The following is an 18,737-nucleotide window of genomic DNA, read 5'->3' on the forward strand; positions in this document are numbered from 1 at the left end:
ACACATTTTGTCTGTGGTTTGAAAATCATACGGTTCTCTGTATAAATTATTTATACATCTTACATGAATCTTACCACACAAACATTTCAAAATAATTGAATTTTATGGAACTCGTAACTAACTGGTTCTTTCTTTTTGGTTTGCATGGAGCAATATCAAAACTAACTCATATATGATTGAGTATTAGTATTCGAAACAGTAAACAACCCGTTGTTTTTTTTTTACTAAAAATCAAAATATTATTATATAATTTGATTAATTGGCCTACATATTTAAAAATTAATAAAAAAATATATTAAAACTGTAGAGAGTAAAATCTCCCCATAAATAAGCCGTTACTTTATGTGATAACCCAATTTATCACATAGACCTAAACAAGCCGTTTATGTATTAGTGATTAGGAGTTGGTATTTCCAAATAGACCTAATCATTAGTAGCTAATTACTTTATTTCATGAAGAATCGTGCGATTTGAGTGGATTAGCAAGATCCTATAAATTTATCCAAATTTCTTAATTACAAACTCGAACTAATCCTCATTTTTACAAGACATATTATTCAAGCAATGAATTGGAATTGCAATTGCAACCTTTTGAAGTAATAGCCAAGAAAAGAAAAGTTCAAAAGTTGTTGAAACTCTATAACGTGGTTGACGTATTATATTTATTTCTTATTTTGCTCATTGGAGCAGGTAGAACTAGAACTCAAACTAAAAACACTTAACAAAAATTTGGTGCACAAATCATTCCGTGTTATAAGCACGGTTTGGAAAAGGTTCGGATTCTAAGAAGTATGATGTAGAAAGCCTAACCTAATGTGTCTATTTTCACCTCTCGAACCTGTTGGTCATAGAGATAACTTTATTGTTGCACCAAGGCTCACTTCGCTTAATAAAAGAGACATTAATTTCCTTTAAGGTATGTAAAAATTGAGTTGACTACCATGAAAAGTAATCTAAATTACTATTATTAGAGGATTTAGTAAAAGACTAGTTAGTTGATTTGGTCACATTATCTCTCTATAAATATTCCCATGCATTTGTAATTAAAATCATCATACAACAATTTGATTTTTCAATTTCTACTCACCAATTAATAATGTCTTCTCTTGGACTAGTAATGTTTGTTTTATCTTGTGCAATATTCCAAGCCTTTCCAGTTTCTAGTTCCAATAATTATGGTGGTCTATTCCCAGAGTTGTACCAAATCTCATGTCCTCAAGCAAATGAAATTGTAATGTCTGTTTTAGAAGAGGCCATTTCTAAAGATCCAAGAATGGCTGCTTCTTTGCTTAGACTTCATTTCCATGATTGCTTCGTTCAGGTATAAACATTTATACACATTTTCGTATACCATACGTTATATTCTGGGATCATTCATATCATGTCTTTAGTAATTCGTTTCATATATATCTCCCTAATACGTCTCGTCCACTACTAAAGATCTATTAAAGTCAAGGACAAATACGAGACGATTATGGTATGAATGACTCCAAAATATAATGAATGGTAAATTGAAATGTTAAGATGCTAAATTTGGACCTATCCCCTCAATAATTTTTTTTTTTATACTTGTGTTGTAGGGTTGTGATGCATCGATTTTATTGGATAAAAATAGTGCATTCAAAAGTGAAAAGGAAGCAGGACCAAACAAGAATTCTCTAAGGGGATATGAAGTAATTGATGAAATCAAAGCTAAATTAGAACAAGTTTGTCCTCACACCGTCTCTTGTGCTGACATTCTAGCCCTTGCTGCTCGTGACTCTGTTGTCCTAGTAAGCTTACAGCTAATTAAACTCCAACATTTCTTTTTCATTTCATCTTTAAAATAGATACATGAAAACGATTGCCACCTATGTTGCTTGGATTCTTCCAAATACTGATATATACGTGTTTAATCCTTTAAACTTAATGCATTTTTTAGAGGATCTTATACCCCGTCCAACAATATTTTCTGAAAATCCAAGCAACATGTGCATGTCGAATCCTATAAAGCTAGCTAGTCCATTTTTGGGTGATCTTACTTGGATGCCGAAACATTTTTGGGAAGCCTGACAACATACATGGATCCTCCAAAATTAGTGTATTTTTTTTTGGAGGATCTTATACATGTCTGACTAACAATTTTTGAAAAGTCTGACAACATTTGTGTACATGTCGAATCCTTTAAAGTTAGTACATTTTTACATAGATTGCAATCATTTTTACTCTTTAAACAAAACTTTTAGAAAGATTTATCGTGTTACTCTCATATATTATAACTGGATTTTATTTCCTATAAAATAGTAAAATCACATTAAAAAAAAAATCTCACATGACTAGTAGTAGAATATAATAATTAAGTACTAGCCAATTCAAGATTTTTGCTTATAATAATGTGTTACTTAATATGTTGGAATTAATAGAGTGGTGGACCATATTGGGAAGTACCACTAGGAAGAAGAGACTCAAAGACAGCAAATTTCAACAAAGCAAATATAAATATTCCAGCACCAAACTCAACAATCCAAAATCTTATAAACCTCTTCAATAAACAAGGTCTTAATGAACAAGACCTTGTTGCTCTTTCTGGTAAGTTATATCAATTTTATACAAATTGTTATAATTTGTATAAAATTCGATACATGAAAGTCATTTTTTTCGAACACTTATATATGTTATAATTTTTTTAATGCTTAAACAGGAGGGCACACTATTGGTATGGCAAGATGTGTGTCATTTAAACAAAGGTTATATAATCAAAAAGGTGACAATTTACCAGATGTAACTCTAGAGAAAACTTACTACAATGGATTAAAATCAATTTGTCCAACAAGTGGTGGAGACAATAATATTTCTCCTCTAGATGTTGCATCACCAATCAGATTTGATAACACATATTTCAAATTATCGCTATGGGGAAAAGGTCTTTTGAACTCAGATGAAGTGCTTCTAACTGGAAATGTTAAAAAGACTAAGGAATTGGTGAAGAGCTATGCTGAAAATGAGGCTATTTTTTTCAGTCATTTTGCTAAGTCTATGGTGAAAATGGGAAATATTAATCCTCTGACTGAGTTGAAGGGTGAAATTAGAAAAAACTGTCGCAGAATTAACTGAAAATTTTAGTTATTTACTTATGTATTAATCATGAATTGAATGCTCATGTTTGGAACTATGGATTATGAATTTGTAAGATGTTTATTGTTGTTGTAAAATGTTTTATGCTAAAGTGGCTTATTTATATGTTGTGAATTTTTCATTTTTTGTAATGAAAAAAAGTTACGAAACCATTTTTAATTAAGATATGAAAGGGGATTATTTTTTTTTCATTATCAAAAGACCCTCGCCATTTATTTCCACTTAATTGTACCATTGTAAATTTGTTAAGTGTGTTCAAAACAAAATAGATGATGAATCAATTAAAGATAATATACGTTTTTATTGAACATAGGTTTAGTGATCATCCAATTATTAAAATATATAAATATCACTTATATTAATATATATTTATTATATTAAAAAAATAAAATATTAAACCTATTATATTGTGGAAAAAGATAAGTTATTGTGTGGAAACTCTTTTTTATTGAAAAAAAATACGTTTTATTGTTTAGATAATCGAGAAAATTTACATAGACGTTGTTATATCGAGGTAACAATAGATTAAGTACATCAAACCAACTGAAACTACAAGGAAGATTAACGCTACAAATATAAGAAATTCCGATTTTTAAAATATTCGACACTATTCCTAAAATGGTTTTGCATCCTTCAGATAATTTACATACTAGTAGACGTTAAAATATATAATAGCACTCACAATAATAATAATAATATATATTATAAAAAAAAAATGAAAATGGAAAACAGACATTCATCCTATTATACGTTACGATATAAATTCATATACTGTGGGAAAATATGAGCGTTAATTGTGGCAGCGTGGGCATATCTTGTTTCTTGGAAAATACATATTTAAGGATTTTTTATATTATTTTTTGTAGGTGTGATAATCTTTAACTATGTCATAACTAGATATATTAGTTAAAATATTTCATTATAATTGGTATATAGTTATACTATAACACAATGTTAGACATAAAATGAAGGATAAATGTGTGTTGCATCATATTTTGTACTAATTACTCAAATTTAAACATGTAAAAGAGTTGCAATGTATTCCGGATACCTGCGAACTACTTGGATTCAATGTATCTAGAACAAATTACACTTAATTTTGATCTCATGTATTCAATATACACGTATCTTGAGGCACCAAAATCTAGTAGAATATGTAATATTGCAAATTAGAATGTATCTATATAATTAGCTCCTAAACAAGTGAAATTTACGCAAGTTATTAAAAAAAAAAAGGGTGTCCGGCCAATCCCTTCTCATTCAAAATTTTTGTTGGGTTTGGTAGGTGAAGTTGGGCTAGAAAGGGCTAACATATGTTTTTTTTTTTATAAAAAAAAATAATAAATTGTTTTGTTTAAGTGAGAAGTGGATCCTTAAATCTGTCTTATCTTTCTCTTTAAGTTGGTCATATTTTTTCAGATTAATGGGGTCAATTTGGATACAACACAATTCAACACTTCTAGTCTAAATTGATCAATGACGAAACTTGTTAGAGTAATATATTCTGTTAAAAAAATATTGATATAATAATAATAATCTATATCTATCTATCTATCTATCTATATTTATACTATCTTAAAAGCATGAATTTCCAAACTTAAATGTTAAATTACTATAATATCTCCAACTAAAAACACTCAGTTTAGCTTATTAAATTATATTATATTAAAAGTAGACACAAGGATTGTGACTTCTCCGAAAGGTTGTGATTTTTCCAAAGAGTTGTGACTTCTCTGATGTGTTGTGACTTTTTCGAAGGGTTATGAATTTTCGAAAGGGTTGTGTCTTTTTCAAAGGATTGTGACTTTTCCAATGAGTTGTGAACTTTTCAAAGGATTGACTTTTCCATAAGGTTGTGACTTTTCTAATAAGGTACAATTAGCACATATTCATAATTCATACTATTATTTGTTGGCTATAAATAGAGGGGTTCCCTGTCATTTTTACACTACAATTATTTTAAGTTTTCTACTCTACTTCTTAAAAAAAAATCTCAAGCGTGCTTTGTAATAGTTGAATAAGTTCAAGGAAAATAGAGTGTCACACAGGGAGGTGTTGGTGAACAAATTGTAGCAAATCATTCATTAATTCATACTCGTATTTTCCTCCTAAGATTTTCATCACATTCATACTTCAATATTATTTATATCATTTTAGAACTTTAATACTAATAAACATGAGATATACAATGCATGTATTTGAAAACTTGTAATAAATAAATGTATTTAGTAACTACACAAATTATTAGAAAATTATTGCCCTCAATAAGTATTCTTCTTCTATCCACATGGGAATATTACAAAGTAAGACTCGGGGAAAATGAAAATCAGGTGATAATGATGAAGTTTGGACAAATTAGGAATTACTATATTTTATGGTTAAGTAAAGATTTGTAACAGTATAATTTAATACTCAACATTGTTGAACTAAAAAGGCTATTATTGATTCTGGTTAACATTTGAATCATGGATGAACCTATTGTTGATCAATTGGTTTCTTCTTCTCATACCATGTCTGTCACTGTATGTCTTTGTGAACTTAGGCATTTGAGTCAAGATTACAAACATATTGGATTGTTCGTTTTTTTTAGATATCCTTGCATGTGTATATATGAAGAGCTACAATATGAAACTAGTAATATGCTTAGAGAATATTAGAATAAATTCTTGAGCATGATGAAAATGGAAATCCCAGGTTTTATAAAATTGAGAATTTTAATAAGTTGCAATAAAAATCCATAATTGTGGTAGTCATATTGGTATAGACTCTGCCAAAATAAACATATATAACCTATAACAATGAATGGTGTTGCCTTTTGGCAATAGACCGTTTATATTTTCTTGAAAATCTAGGAAAATGACAAATCTGGGTTATACTCATACGACCAATTACTTTGCTGGCCAGAGTAGCTAGCATAAAGTTACCTCTCTATAATGGACGAAAAATGTATATTCTAATACTAAAAGAAATATGACCACAAATTTAAGGAACTCATGCAAGCACACCATTCAAGGTCTTCTGTATGTTGTTTTTTCGTTCGCGTTGTTCTGCTTCTACACTTCGATCATAAAACTTTAAACTTTTTAATCTGCTTCTAGACTTTGATTATAAAACTTTTCGACCAGGCTCATCTTGAATAAATCAAAACAAACCGTAACAAATAACTCATGAAGAAGCCTAACAACAAGAAAATGTCTATTTTGTTGTATGAATCAAATTCAATAAAAGTTAATAATTTTGGTTCTAATTCTATTAATTTATTAGAAGTTAATAATTTTGATTTTAAATCTATATTAATTTATAAGAATTGGATTCAATAGAAAATAATAGTTTTGGTTCCAATTATATTAATTTAACACTGGAGAATTTAAGTATTCCTACAAAGATTTAGTAAAAATTTAGAGAAATATTTCAAATTAATTGATCATAAAAATTAATGAAATACTTAAAATAAAATAAAAAAACGCCTAGATCTTCTTGATATAAAAGATTTGCAGGTATAATTCCTTCGACATTTTCCACAAAAAAGACAATATAAAAAAAACAATTAATTATAGAGCTATTTAAAGATTTTTTGTGATTTCTTGTACGTGTTGTAATCTTTATAATGTCAAAACAAGATATATTATTTAAAATATTTCTGTATTGTTGATATATTGTTACATAATAGTAGAATGTTTGATAAATAATAGTAAACTATGACATATTTCTGTGTCCAAGTCATGTTAATTAGTAATTTTTTTTTATCTTTGCATAGATTTATATTTATATATTAGTGAATTTACTCTTCTTTTTTTTTGTATAATAATATTATGAGGATGAGCTAATTGAAGTGACATAATTAAAAATAATATAGTCAATCTTAGCTTGCTTTAAATTAAAATGTTTGTTATGCTATTAAAAAATTATATGGCGTAAATTAGGGATGAATTAGTCTTTAATATCATATAAGATATGACACCTAAGTCTAACTCAATCCAAAAGTTAGCTTATGAGGAGATCACCCAAATCCATGTAATCAAACCGACATTCCATTCCCCAACCAATACTAGACTTTTAACTCACTCTAACAATATCCGAAACTATATATATATATATATCTCCCACATTATCAATATCTAAAGATTTTAGTTTTAATTGAACTTAACAGTTGGACAAGGAGTCCTTTTCTTTTCTTTTTTTTTGTAAAAAGTAAAGTGCAGTTGGCCATCCTAGTTGAATTTGAATTAGGTTAATTTTCCTTCTTATATATAATCCACATAACTATATTACTGCCATCTAAAGTATCATTGTTTATTTGATGAATCAAATTGAGATGAATCAAGTTGACACAAATATAAAGGTAGATAAAAAATTTGAGATGAATCATATTGAAATAAATATAGATACGGATATTGAGATAAATATAAAGACGGAAGATATTGAGATAGAGATAATCTACAATAGGACTATGGAAGCGGAGCAGAGAGAAAAGAAGAAGAAGACATTGAATCTGCACATTGTAAAAGAGAATCAAGGTTATTCGATTGCGGGATTTTATATATATATGGGCATGGCGTTAATTGTTTGTGTATTTATAATATATTTTTAATTTTACTGATCGTCATGAATGTCTATTTACTCTTTAATTTCTTTTCCTTTTCGTTTTCTATATGATCAATAAATATTATTTATTACAAGTGCTATTTTATATTTAATGTCTACCTTGATAGGGAATGCAAACTTAACACTATCTTTAATTGATTCATATCTATTTTCTTTTGCACACAACATATTTACCATGGTACAATTAAAAATGATTTCGTAACTTTTTTTTTTTTTTCTTTATAAAAATTCAAAACGTATAAAGAACCCCTTAGCATAATCCATACTAATCAAAATATTTGCGCATGCATAAGATCAAAACTGATCAAGAATCTAAACATGATCCATTCACTTCATGATTAATACATAGTAAATAACGAGAATTTTCGGTTAATTCTTCCTAATTTCACCTTTCAATTCATTCAAAAGATTAATATTCCCCATTACGTGAACTTTTTTTAGGCTTGATTAACTTTAAATAATGTTTGTTTGAGAATTTAATTTTTGAAGTTGATCTTGATTACTTGTAAGAACTTGGGTATGAGGAATTAATATGTGTGTAATTTCATAGGTATTTTTTAATTCAAAAGTTTAAATTTATTAGGTTCTATCGAGCTATACATCCTCTCTTGCATGTCATCCACATTATATTCACCGTGGTTAATAATTAAAAAAAAAGTAATCACAATATAATAAATCGTAAACTAAAGTTAGATGTAATTAAGAGACATTGTGATAAGAAAAATACTCACTGTGTACACTAAATTATATGTTTTTATAATTTGACATTATTCCTTCATATCTAAATTTCAAATTTTGATTTTTACAAAATGTGTTAGGATTGAACTTATATGCTTATTTTATCTTTTCTTTTTACCATGCATGATAATTGGTTAAAAGGATACTACTATTTTCAAGAAACATGAAATAACATAAAGAAAATATGCGATATATTAAATATTAGTTTAGATTTTCTGCATAGAATTTAAAAGTAATTTTGCATGGTGAATGAATTTTGATATTTTATAATGTTAATAGTTACTTCAATTTTTTGTTATATTTTATTTTTTATTATAACTATAAATATTATTGAATTTTGTTCATTGTCTATGAATTTTTATTTGTTCTAGCTATGTAGTTTTTCGATAGTTTTTATAGTCTCTCTCTCTATATAATATGACAATTAAGTGAATTGACAAGCTAATAAAATTTTATATGACAAGTAAGTGAATGGACAACCAAAATAAAATTTTATATGACAATTAAATCTTCTTATATTTATAAGTGATATGTTTTTCATTATTTAAATGACATTTACTATCCATTTATATATGTTTTCTTCACGATTTTATCCTATTGGATCTATGTGACTTATGCACGTCATATTTGTTGTGACATTGTTTCCTATATATTTATGCATTCATATATTTTAGTATGGTTTGAACAATAGATTTGATGTGTGTTTAATTAACGCGCATTAATTTATTTCAAGAGCTCTAAGATGTTATTTCTCTTAGCACAATGTATTCTACATCTAATTTTAGCTCATGATTTATTATATTGTGATTACTTTTTTAATTATTAACTTTGGTGAGTATAGTATGGATGGCGGACAAAAGACTAGAGAGGATGTATATTTCGATAGAACCTAGTAAATTTAAACAACTTTTGAATTAAGAAATAACTATGGAATTACACACGTAATTCCTCATACACAATAAGTTCTTACAAGTAATCTTCAAAAATTGAATTCTCAAACAAACATTATTTAAAGTTAATCAAGCTTAAAAAGTTCTTATAATGGATAATATTAATGTTTTTAATTGAGATATGAAAGGGTAATATATTTTCATTATCAAAAGACCCATGACCGTAAATAAATTTGTTAAGGTGAATGCAAAAGAAAAGAGATATGAATATTGATGACGATACAACATATTCTATTATATGGTAGAGTGAGGCAAGTCTTGTTGTTGGAAAGAAAATAAGTGTTTGGTTGCGTTAGCTAAGCGAGGGAATTTACAGAGACGCAGTATAGCAAGGCCGCAACATGTTAAGCTCGCAAGCACAAGCAAGCAAATAGAAAGCAACACGATATACACGGCCACCTCCTTCTTACGATAGATGATGAATAAATTCGTTAAAACAGCAGCTGGTATAAGTAAAATTAACGCCACGCATATAAAAATTAATATGACAAACGGATTCTCTTCTTTGTTGCAAATACAACATGCAGATTCTTCTTCTTCTTTTCTCTCCCTCTCCCTCTCCCTTTGTACTCACTCCGCTTCTATACTCCTATTATAGATTATCTCAACTAACTTCTTCTCATTCTTATAACTTGATTCATCTCAATCTCAATCTCAACGTGATTCATCTCAATTTGATTCATCAATGATAGTTGAGATTGAAGTAACTAGGTATGTGGATTATATATAACAAGGAAAATTATATTAACCTAATTCTAGTTTAAGTCGGATTCCTTCTCCTACTTGGATTCCTAATGGAAAAAAGAAAACGACTCCTTGTCCAATTGTTTATTCAATTAAAATTCACATTACTATTATTTTTTAATTAATATACACGAAATAACAATGATTTGTAGGTGGCCAAAAAAAAAAAAAAAAGGAATTTGTCATAAACTTAATGCGGTTTAATTGGATTTTATTTTGAAAACAAAAACAATATCCTTACCATATTTACTAAATCATATTATAGTTTAAAATTAAAAAAACACGTTGATTTGGTTCATTAACTTCTCCCAATCTCCTAATCCATTGATTGGTAATCAAGAATATTACCGTTATTAACAACTTTTTCGCTGTACATAATATGACAAGCTTACTACTAATAACTTTACCTTCTCTATGTATCCATACTTGTAATTTAGGTAGGGATATTCCAGAATTAAAATTATTATTATGTTTGATTGACGATATAAATTTAAATATATATATCCTGGGATAACGCACCTTATCTCATCTACCTTCCCATCTCTCATCCTTGTTTGAATTCAGTTTTCCGAAGCCGATGAACAATCAATGGATCAGGAGACTGGGACAAGTTAATAAAGCAATCTACCAAATGAATGTGTTTTTTTAATTCTAAGATAAAATATGATTTAGCAAAGGGTAGAAATGTTTTTCCTAAATAAAATCCAATTAAACTGCATTAAGTTTATTACAAATTCCCTTCTTTTTTCACCTACAAATCATTGTTATTTCGTGTATATTAATTGAACTTAACAGTTGGACAAGGAGTCCTTTTCTTTTTTCGTAAAAAGTAAAGTGCAATTGGCCATCCTAGCTAGTTCAATTAGAATATAATTAGGTTAATTTTCCTTCTTATATATAATCCACATACCTAGATTACTGCCATCTCAACTATCAAATTAAGATGAATCAAGTTGACACAAATATAGAGGTAGATCAAAAAATTGAGATGAATCATATTGAGATAAATATAGACACGAATATTGAGATAAATATAGAGATATATAATATTGAGATAGAGATAATCTATAATAGGACTATAGAAGCGGAGCAGAGAGAAAAGAAAAAGAAGAAGACATTGAATCTGCACATTGTAAAAGAGAATCAAGGTTATTCGATTGCGGGATTTTATATATTTATGGTGTTAATTGTTTGTGTATTTATAATAGATTTTTATTTTACTGATCCTCATCAATGTCTATTTACTCTTTAATTTGTTTTCCTTTTTCTATATAATCAATAAATATTATTTGTTACAAGTGCTATTTTATATTTAATGTCTACCTTGATAGGGAATCGATACTTAACACTATCTTTAATTGATTCATAACTATTTTCTTTTGCACACAACATATTTACCATGGTACAATTAAAAATGATTTCGTAACTTTTTTTTTTTTTTATAAAAATTCAAAACGTATAAAGAACCACTTAGCATAATCCACACTAATCAAAATATTTGCGCATGCATAAGAATTAAGATCAAAACTGATCAACAATCTAAACGTGATCCATTCAATTCATAATACAAAGTAAATAACGATAATTTTCGGTTATTTCTGCAACAATTCTTCCTAATTTCACCTTTCAACTCATTCAAAAGATTAATATTCCCATCAAGCAGAAACCAAAAGGTAAACTGAACAACAACAAACAAATATATATGCATACAAAGTATTTATTTTTTGAAGTCAAATTCAAATAATTATCATATATTTTAATCAAAGCTAAATATTATATTTACCCCATAATACTTTTTTGACTTGAATTACAACTTTATCCTTTTAAGTACTAAACGAAACTAAAAATATTTAAATTGATCTATAAATTAGGTTTGCATGTAACATATTTATACTTATTAAACTTCCACGTATGCGATTCTTATGTTTTTCCTTTATTTTTCTTCTTTGATATGCTCTCTCCAAATCATAGAACAACAATGGTTCAAGGCTCTTCTTCAAACACTTGATAAAAGAGACACTAATAATTTCCAATATATAAAAATGAGTTGACTTTATGGAAGGATTTACTAGTTAATTGATCTGGTCACAGAAACTCTCTACAAATATTTCCATGCATTTGTAATTAAATTCGTCATACAAAAAAATATTTTTTCAATTTCTTAGTCACCAATTAATAAACAAGTAATGCTTATTTTATGGTGTACGTGCACAATAATATTCCAAGCCTCATGTCCTTAAGCAAATGAAATTGTATTAATGTATGACAACTGGTGCTAACTAAACCCCAAAACTTAATTCACGATGAGAAAAATATTTAGGACACCACTCTCACAACGTCTGTCTTGGACGAGGTTGTCATTTTAAAATATACAAAGTAATTTTAAACTATAGTCGAAATTAATTAAGATATACATTTTGACATTTTTTTTCGGAAGTATTTTGATCTATCCTATCTACCTTGGAGCTCCGTCAAAGTCTAGAACAAAAATGAGACAAATTTACTAATGACAAAGGTATGAATAACTTCAAGATATAACAAATGATAAAATCAAAAAATGGAAAACCAAAAAAATTTAAGTCTTCAAACAGTAGTATTTAATAAACAAATACATGATATAAATTTATATTTTATAAACTTGCTAATCTTTAATTTGATTTATTCGAAAAAATAAAATACATAAATTTTTTCTACAACTTTTAAGACTACCTTTTTGTCATTATTTCATAACATTTGTGAATTGAAAATAAAATTTCACCCATTTACCTGTTGTTTTGTTCAAGGCAATTTGTAAACTGTGGTAGTTGTCAAATCACCAAAATCCCAAAGTTATTTTCAAATGATTTTACTTAATTGTGGAACCACGATTTTCATTTAAAGATTCAACACATAAAAAAGTAAATATACAAATAAATTAAATGCCGGATTCAACAGAATGGTAAATACATACATTAATTTTTTCTTTACGACACATCTTAGGCCAAAGGTGGCTACGCCAGCCCGTTCCTATCTTCTTATTGTGATTCAGTGTAATTACTTAAAGATATAAATATGTATAACAACAAATATTTTTAATAAAGATTAATTGTGTTTGTTATTTGCCTATAACAATATATATTTAAGGGTTCGCTATGGAGCGCAATTATGCAAAGTATAGCTGTGACATACAAATATGATTTTTATGTTTGCTATACGTAAAAGTTGCTCTATATTTAATATAATCTAATAATATATTAATTATGGTCATGATCATTTAGCAATATGGATATCAATTAGTATATTGGGATGATTTTTCCTTCTAGTGTATTAGATTGTTATATTTCCCTAATGTACCTTAATTACTAGACTTATTCAGTGTGTAAAAGTCTTTTCCTTTTTATATCCATGGCCTAATGAAGGAGTTTGTGTGAAAAATAAAAATGATTTTTTGGAAGTACAAAAAATATCTTAGATATTTAGTAGAACTTTTTAAAATTTTGTAGAGTATACTTAAGAAAAATCTAGATGTTATAGATAATTAGATATTTATAGTAAAATATAGAAATATCTAGATTTTTGTTACATAGTTAGAAGATAAAGCTATCTGGATATTTCTTGTTGATGTATCTAGAATAGTTTCTAGAATCATCCCTATACAAGTATAAATATGGGTGACATTAGGCATTTGTAATTAACCTAAGAACAACCCAGTTCAAGAGTCTTCTTCCAGAAACAAGTACTCTTTTCTAGCTTACTCTTCTTTAGTTGAATCTTTCGATCTTAATCAATGATCTAGCAGAAAGGTTCTCCGATTATACTTTTCTTCTGCAATTCTATATAATTTGCTTATTTTCCCATTGGTGCTAGCTATTCCATAAAAAGAAACTTGTTTGTTGACAAGAAAATTGAAATAATAAACTAGTGCATGCTTGCTTTGTTTAGAGAATACAACAGATTCATTAATCGAAATTAACTAGTGCTATTAATAATATTATACCCTCTTAATTTGTCCTATTTCACAAAGTTTTAATTAGATAATTATATTCTGGTCCATTTACTTAACACGAAGGAAGAGATAGCAATTTATTTGTTTTAAGGATTTAGATCAAGCTGGTTGTGACTTTAAACATGATAAGAAATAGTTGTGCTTTTTATTTGATGGAACATAATTGTAATCTTAGTGGGAATGTACATGTGACAGTAAGGCCTAAGTAAAGCATTCAAATGTCTAAAATGTGACATTAATTCAAGCTATTACTAGAGTTGTCCATATGGACTGATCTATTTCATTTGTGAAAAAATGATAAAGTTGATTTTTGGAATATCATAAATTTTTCTAGTATAGTTTCTAGAATGATCTAGTGTAGTACCTAAAATAATTATCTTAAAGAAATATTTAGATATTCTATAGAAGTTGCCTTGAAGAAATATCTAGATATTCTATAGAAATTGCTAGAAGATAAGTTCACTAGAACTTTCTTGTAGATATTTTAGAGAAGATATTTTTGTAGTAAATGATAGAATAGTCAAGAGCTTGTAATATCATCCCTACACAAGTATAAATAGGGGTGACCATTGTCATTTGTATACAACCCAAAAACAACCTAAGAACAACCCAAATAAAAAAGTCTTCTACCATAAACAAGTTCTCCCTTCTAGCTTCCGCTTCTTTAGTTGAGTCTTCCGATCTTAGCTAACGATCTTGGACTAGTAAAAGGTTCCCCGATTATACTTTTCTTCTGCTATTCTCTACACGGTATCAGAGCCATAGTCATAGGTTGGCTTGTGGGTTTTATTTCAAGATCGGTTTCATGGTAGATTCAACTGGTTTTTGAAATTTGACGAGCCAGATTGGGCAAGCCCTCTCTTCTTAAGAATATATTTTTTATAATTTTTTAAATTAAATTATAATTTAAAAATATTACCATAGATATCGACAAGAAAATATTACACGGTGTTAGTGTTACTACTTGTTAGTCAAATAGACAAATAAAATTATCTTTATAATATTTATTAAGTTTGATTTCAAGTAAAAACATAAATAGCTAAATAGAAATATTAACCTAATTTTTTCCATTGGTCATAATAAAACACAAAAACTATGACAATATTCCATAGGCTATGGCCTATGTAGTGATTCCCTAGAAATTTTAGGAAATTTTTATTTTATGTAGTACATATTTTATAAACATAATTTGTATTTAAATTGTAATATTTCAAACTTTAAACAGATTTTGAGTTAAGACTCTTGTTATTTTTAATACTTTATTTTATTTTTATATTTTAATTAATTTTTATTTGGTCCACGGGTCGACCCTATTCATATTTCTCAAGCTCAACAAATCGGCACACTTATTCAGGACGAGCTAAACAACTATTTTCTTAAATAGACTCCAAAAATCGTAACTCAACCCTATCAAATCACGGGTTAAGCCAGGCCGGCCCAACGGGCCTAGCCCATATTGACGGCTCTAGCTATAATGATCTAAAGGTATTTTTGTCCTAACACATATACACAAACACGAAACAACATAAGAAAGAAAGAAAGAATTAACAACTTGTGGAAGATCCACTTAACTTTCAACATTGTTTTAATACACAAAATACCGTTAAAACATAATTAGAGTTCGCCAAGTACCAACACTTGCAAAGTGATTAGATAATAGCAACAAAAAACTTCTAAAAAATTGATCAATAGATGACGACAACAACAAATTAAATCAGTGTCCCTTTGATTGTCGTTCTATTTCGTTGCAAGATATATATAACTTCCATTTTTTCTAGAATGTTACGGATATTCTGCTATTTGCGAATGTTGCAGTCGACATATGCCAACTCATATCTTGTTGCCTAATAAACAAAACAAGAAATTAAAAGTTAAACATATGTCAATTCCAGTTTTAAAATAATTAAGAAAGAAAATTTGAATTATATATCAATTCACTTCTAATGCCTCAATCTCCTCCGAAACATCAATAGTTTTACCATAACTAAAATTCTTGAAAATATCGGGGGTTTACGTGTCCAAAAATGGTTTTCACTATAAACAAAAAATGATTTCAGTCACATTATTAGAAAAAAGAACGTAAACAAAGTACTAAATTATTGAGAAAAAACAAAAACAAAAGCTCACATTTCTAGCTATTGTATCCTGAAAATCAAAAGGAACAAATTTGTCATATTGAATCATAATCAAATCAAATACAGGAAGTTTCCAACTTTCTTTTATATTGCTAAAATCTTCCCTCACTTCATACATGTTGAATTGTGCTTGTTTGGATTTTACAGTAAGATTTAAAGTTCACATGTTCAAAGTCGAGTGGATTACATCCTAACATTAATTTTTTTAAATTAAAAGTATCAATAAAGTAAAGGAAACTATGAAATAAATCACTTGTATTAATAAAATCACGCCATTACTAAAATTTGTCAATCAAAAAATATATACCTCACCTATAACCTCCAACAGTTTTGGCAGAGGGCGTAGACGTGATATTGGAGATGATATCGAATTGATATTCTCGGTGGCTGTTTTTTCAGTTTCTCCTAATGTCAGACAATTTACGGAAGACGGTTTTTTTGCCTGTTTTCTCCAGTCCAAGGGAGAAAGGCAAGCAATATGAGATATACGGAGAAAAATCTATCCATATATCCACATTGCGAAGTTGAACATTGAGTCTTTAGTGTATTAATCTTCATCACCCAAACAACATACTGCAGTAGAGAAACAACTATTTTTATATAGTGCTCAGTAGTTACGAAGCTAATGTGTTGTTTCATTCCCCAATCAACTTGAGTGTTCATTATCATATTTGGTCTTTTTTTGTACACATACGTCCAGACCTCAATACCTACACACAAAGAACTACTCATATAAGTAAATGGTGGCAATTCACAGGTAGCTAATCATGTGGTTCTTAAAAAAACTACCATAAGCAACTCCACCTTCAAATGCTACATTTGTCATATGCATGAATTTCACATTTTTGTTCTCTGTGTGGTGAATTCCGTTGCAAAGAGTAGCTAGTAGCGAAACTATGATAACTCTCATAATCATGGAAGCTAAAAAAAAACATAATCATTTTTTTTTTGTGGTTATTGTAGTGGAACATCTTAGGTTTGTCTGCAATAGTATGTAAGAGAAATGTCAATATGTTTAACATTAAAAACATGCACGTATATATAAATATATATTTTTTTAAATTCATTATTGTTGGAAATAATAATTCAAAGTTGGAGTAAGAATCCTAAGTTGATTAGGATTTGTATTTATGGTATTTACTTATTTATGTTTTATTAGGATTTGTTAATTAGAGTGGTTCCTAGTCCTAGTTTAATTTGTTTTTTACTTATATAAATAGGAATGTTACTGGTTATCTTCGATATACAGAAAATATAGAATCACATAAATATACAGAAACATATAAAACTTTTGAGTTTATAAATAAAATATTTTCCTTCAAATGGTATCAGAGCTAGTAATCTTCACCACCAAATAACATATATAACATCAAATATGTTTCCACTAATTTCTTCTCATATGTTCAAATGAGAGAATTATCAATTATGAGGATGAAGACACATTTACAAATCTAGAGGATATTGTTGAAGAAGATGGTAAACCATCACCACTACCTGTCAATTCAACTTTGGCTCAATAAAAATGATAATGAAGAAAAAATTAAAAAGTTCAAAACAATGAATAGTTTATATTCCTCAGTGAAGAAATTTTCACAACAATCATGACGTGTGAAACTCCAATGGAAATATGAAATTTTAAGTTTAAAAAGGAAAAAAAAAAAAAGAGCTAGCCCGCCCCAGCCCTCAGCCCATTTAGAGTTGGATTGAACATTTTCAGGCCCTCCAAAATGAAGGGGCCGGTCCGCCCTAGCCCATCAAATTCATTGTCCTGTGAGGCTCTGGCCGGGTGGGGCTGGACCGACCTTTTTTGACAGCTCTATATAAAATTGATCTAAATTTTGTACTCCCTCCATTTCGATTCATGTATGTTTATTTGACTTAACATGAAGTTTTTTTTATAAAAAAACACACTTTTAAATTTGTTGTCTAAAACAAACCATAGATGTTCATATGACTATAAATCATCTTACTAAGAATAAAATAAATATTTTAAAGTCAAAATGTTATTAAATATACTAATACATAATTCTTTTGGATTTGACTAAAAAGAAAAATATGTCACATAAACTAAGTAAAAATAATATAATTTTTCATTGTGTTAATAGTTAATTACATTATATCCCTACTCTTTTTCAAATTACAAAAATTCCTTAAAATTAAAAAATATCAGATGCATCAGTCGTGATACATTGCTATTCAAGAAACCTGCAAACACACAGCTCACGAATGAATCCGAGAGGGGAGGGGTGTATTCGAGAGGGAAGAGATGTATCAGAAAGAGGAGAGATGTATTCAAGAGAAGATAAGATGTATCAGAGAGAGAATTTTGTAATTTTTTTAAATGGTAGAAAATTTTAGAAACTATAGTAAAATAAGATGTGCATTTAGATATTTTTTCTAAATTAAAATTGAAAATATAATTAATTATATTTGGCTCGTGAATGGGCTTTCAATTATCTAGTCTAT

At 28.2% G+C, this 18,737-nt stretch overlaps 2 protein-coding genes across 3 annotated transcripts in view; one reads left to right on the forward strand and one right to left on the reverse strand.

Moving 5' to 3' along the window:
- Positions 1–18,737, reverse strand: part of LOC125855069 (floral homeotic protein PMADS 1) — a 287,719-nt gene that overhangs the window by 218,074 nt on the left and 50,908 nt on the right. Inside the window, exon 1 of one of the 2 annotated variants that reach the window (XM_049534724.1) lies at positions 6,900–6,908. The exons of the other annotated variant lie outside the window; for it this stretch is intronic. The gene's annotated coding sequence lies outside the window, so the exon portion shown is untranslated. Of the gene's footprint in view, positions 1–6,899; positions 6,909–18,737 lie in introns of those variants that run through there. 2 annotated transcript variants of the gene reach the window in all.
- On the forward strand, positions 1,058–3,187 carry LOC125855061 (peroxidase 9). The gene is made up of 4 exons (XM_049534711.1): positions 1,058–1,321; positions 1,581–1,772; positions 2,403–2,568; positions 2,681–3,187. The coding sequence occupies exons 1-4, from the start codon at positions 1,097–1,099 to the stop codon at positions 3,091–3,093; spliced, it is 996 nt and encodes a 331-aa protein (XP_049390668.1). The 5' UTR covers positions 1,058–1,096; the 3' UTR covers positions 3,094–3,187.

This window comes from Solanum stenotomum, chromosome 2, assembly GCF_019186545.1.
Source record: "Solanum stenotomum isolate F172 chromosome 2, ASM1918654v1, whole genome shotgun sequence".
NCBI lineage: Eukaryota > Viridiplantae > Streptophyta > Magnoliopsida > Solanales > Solanaceae > Solanum > Solanum stenotomum.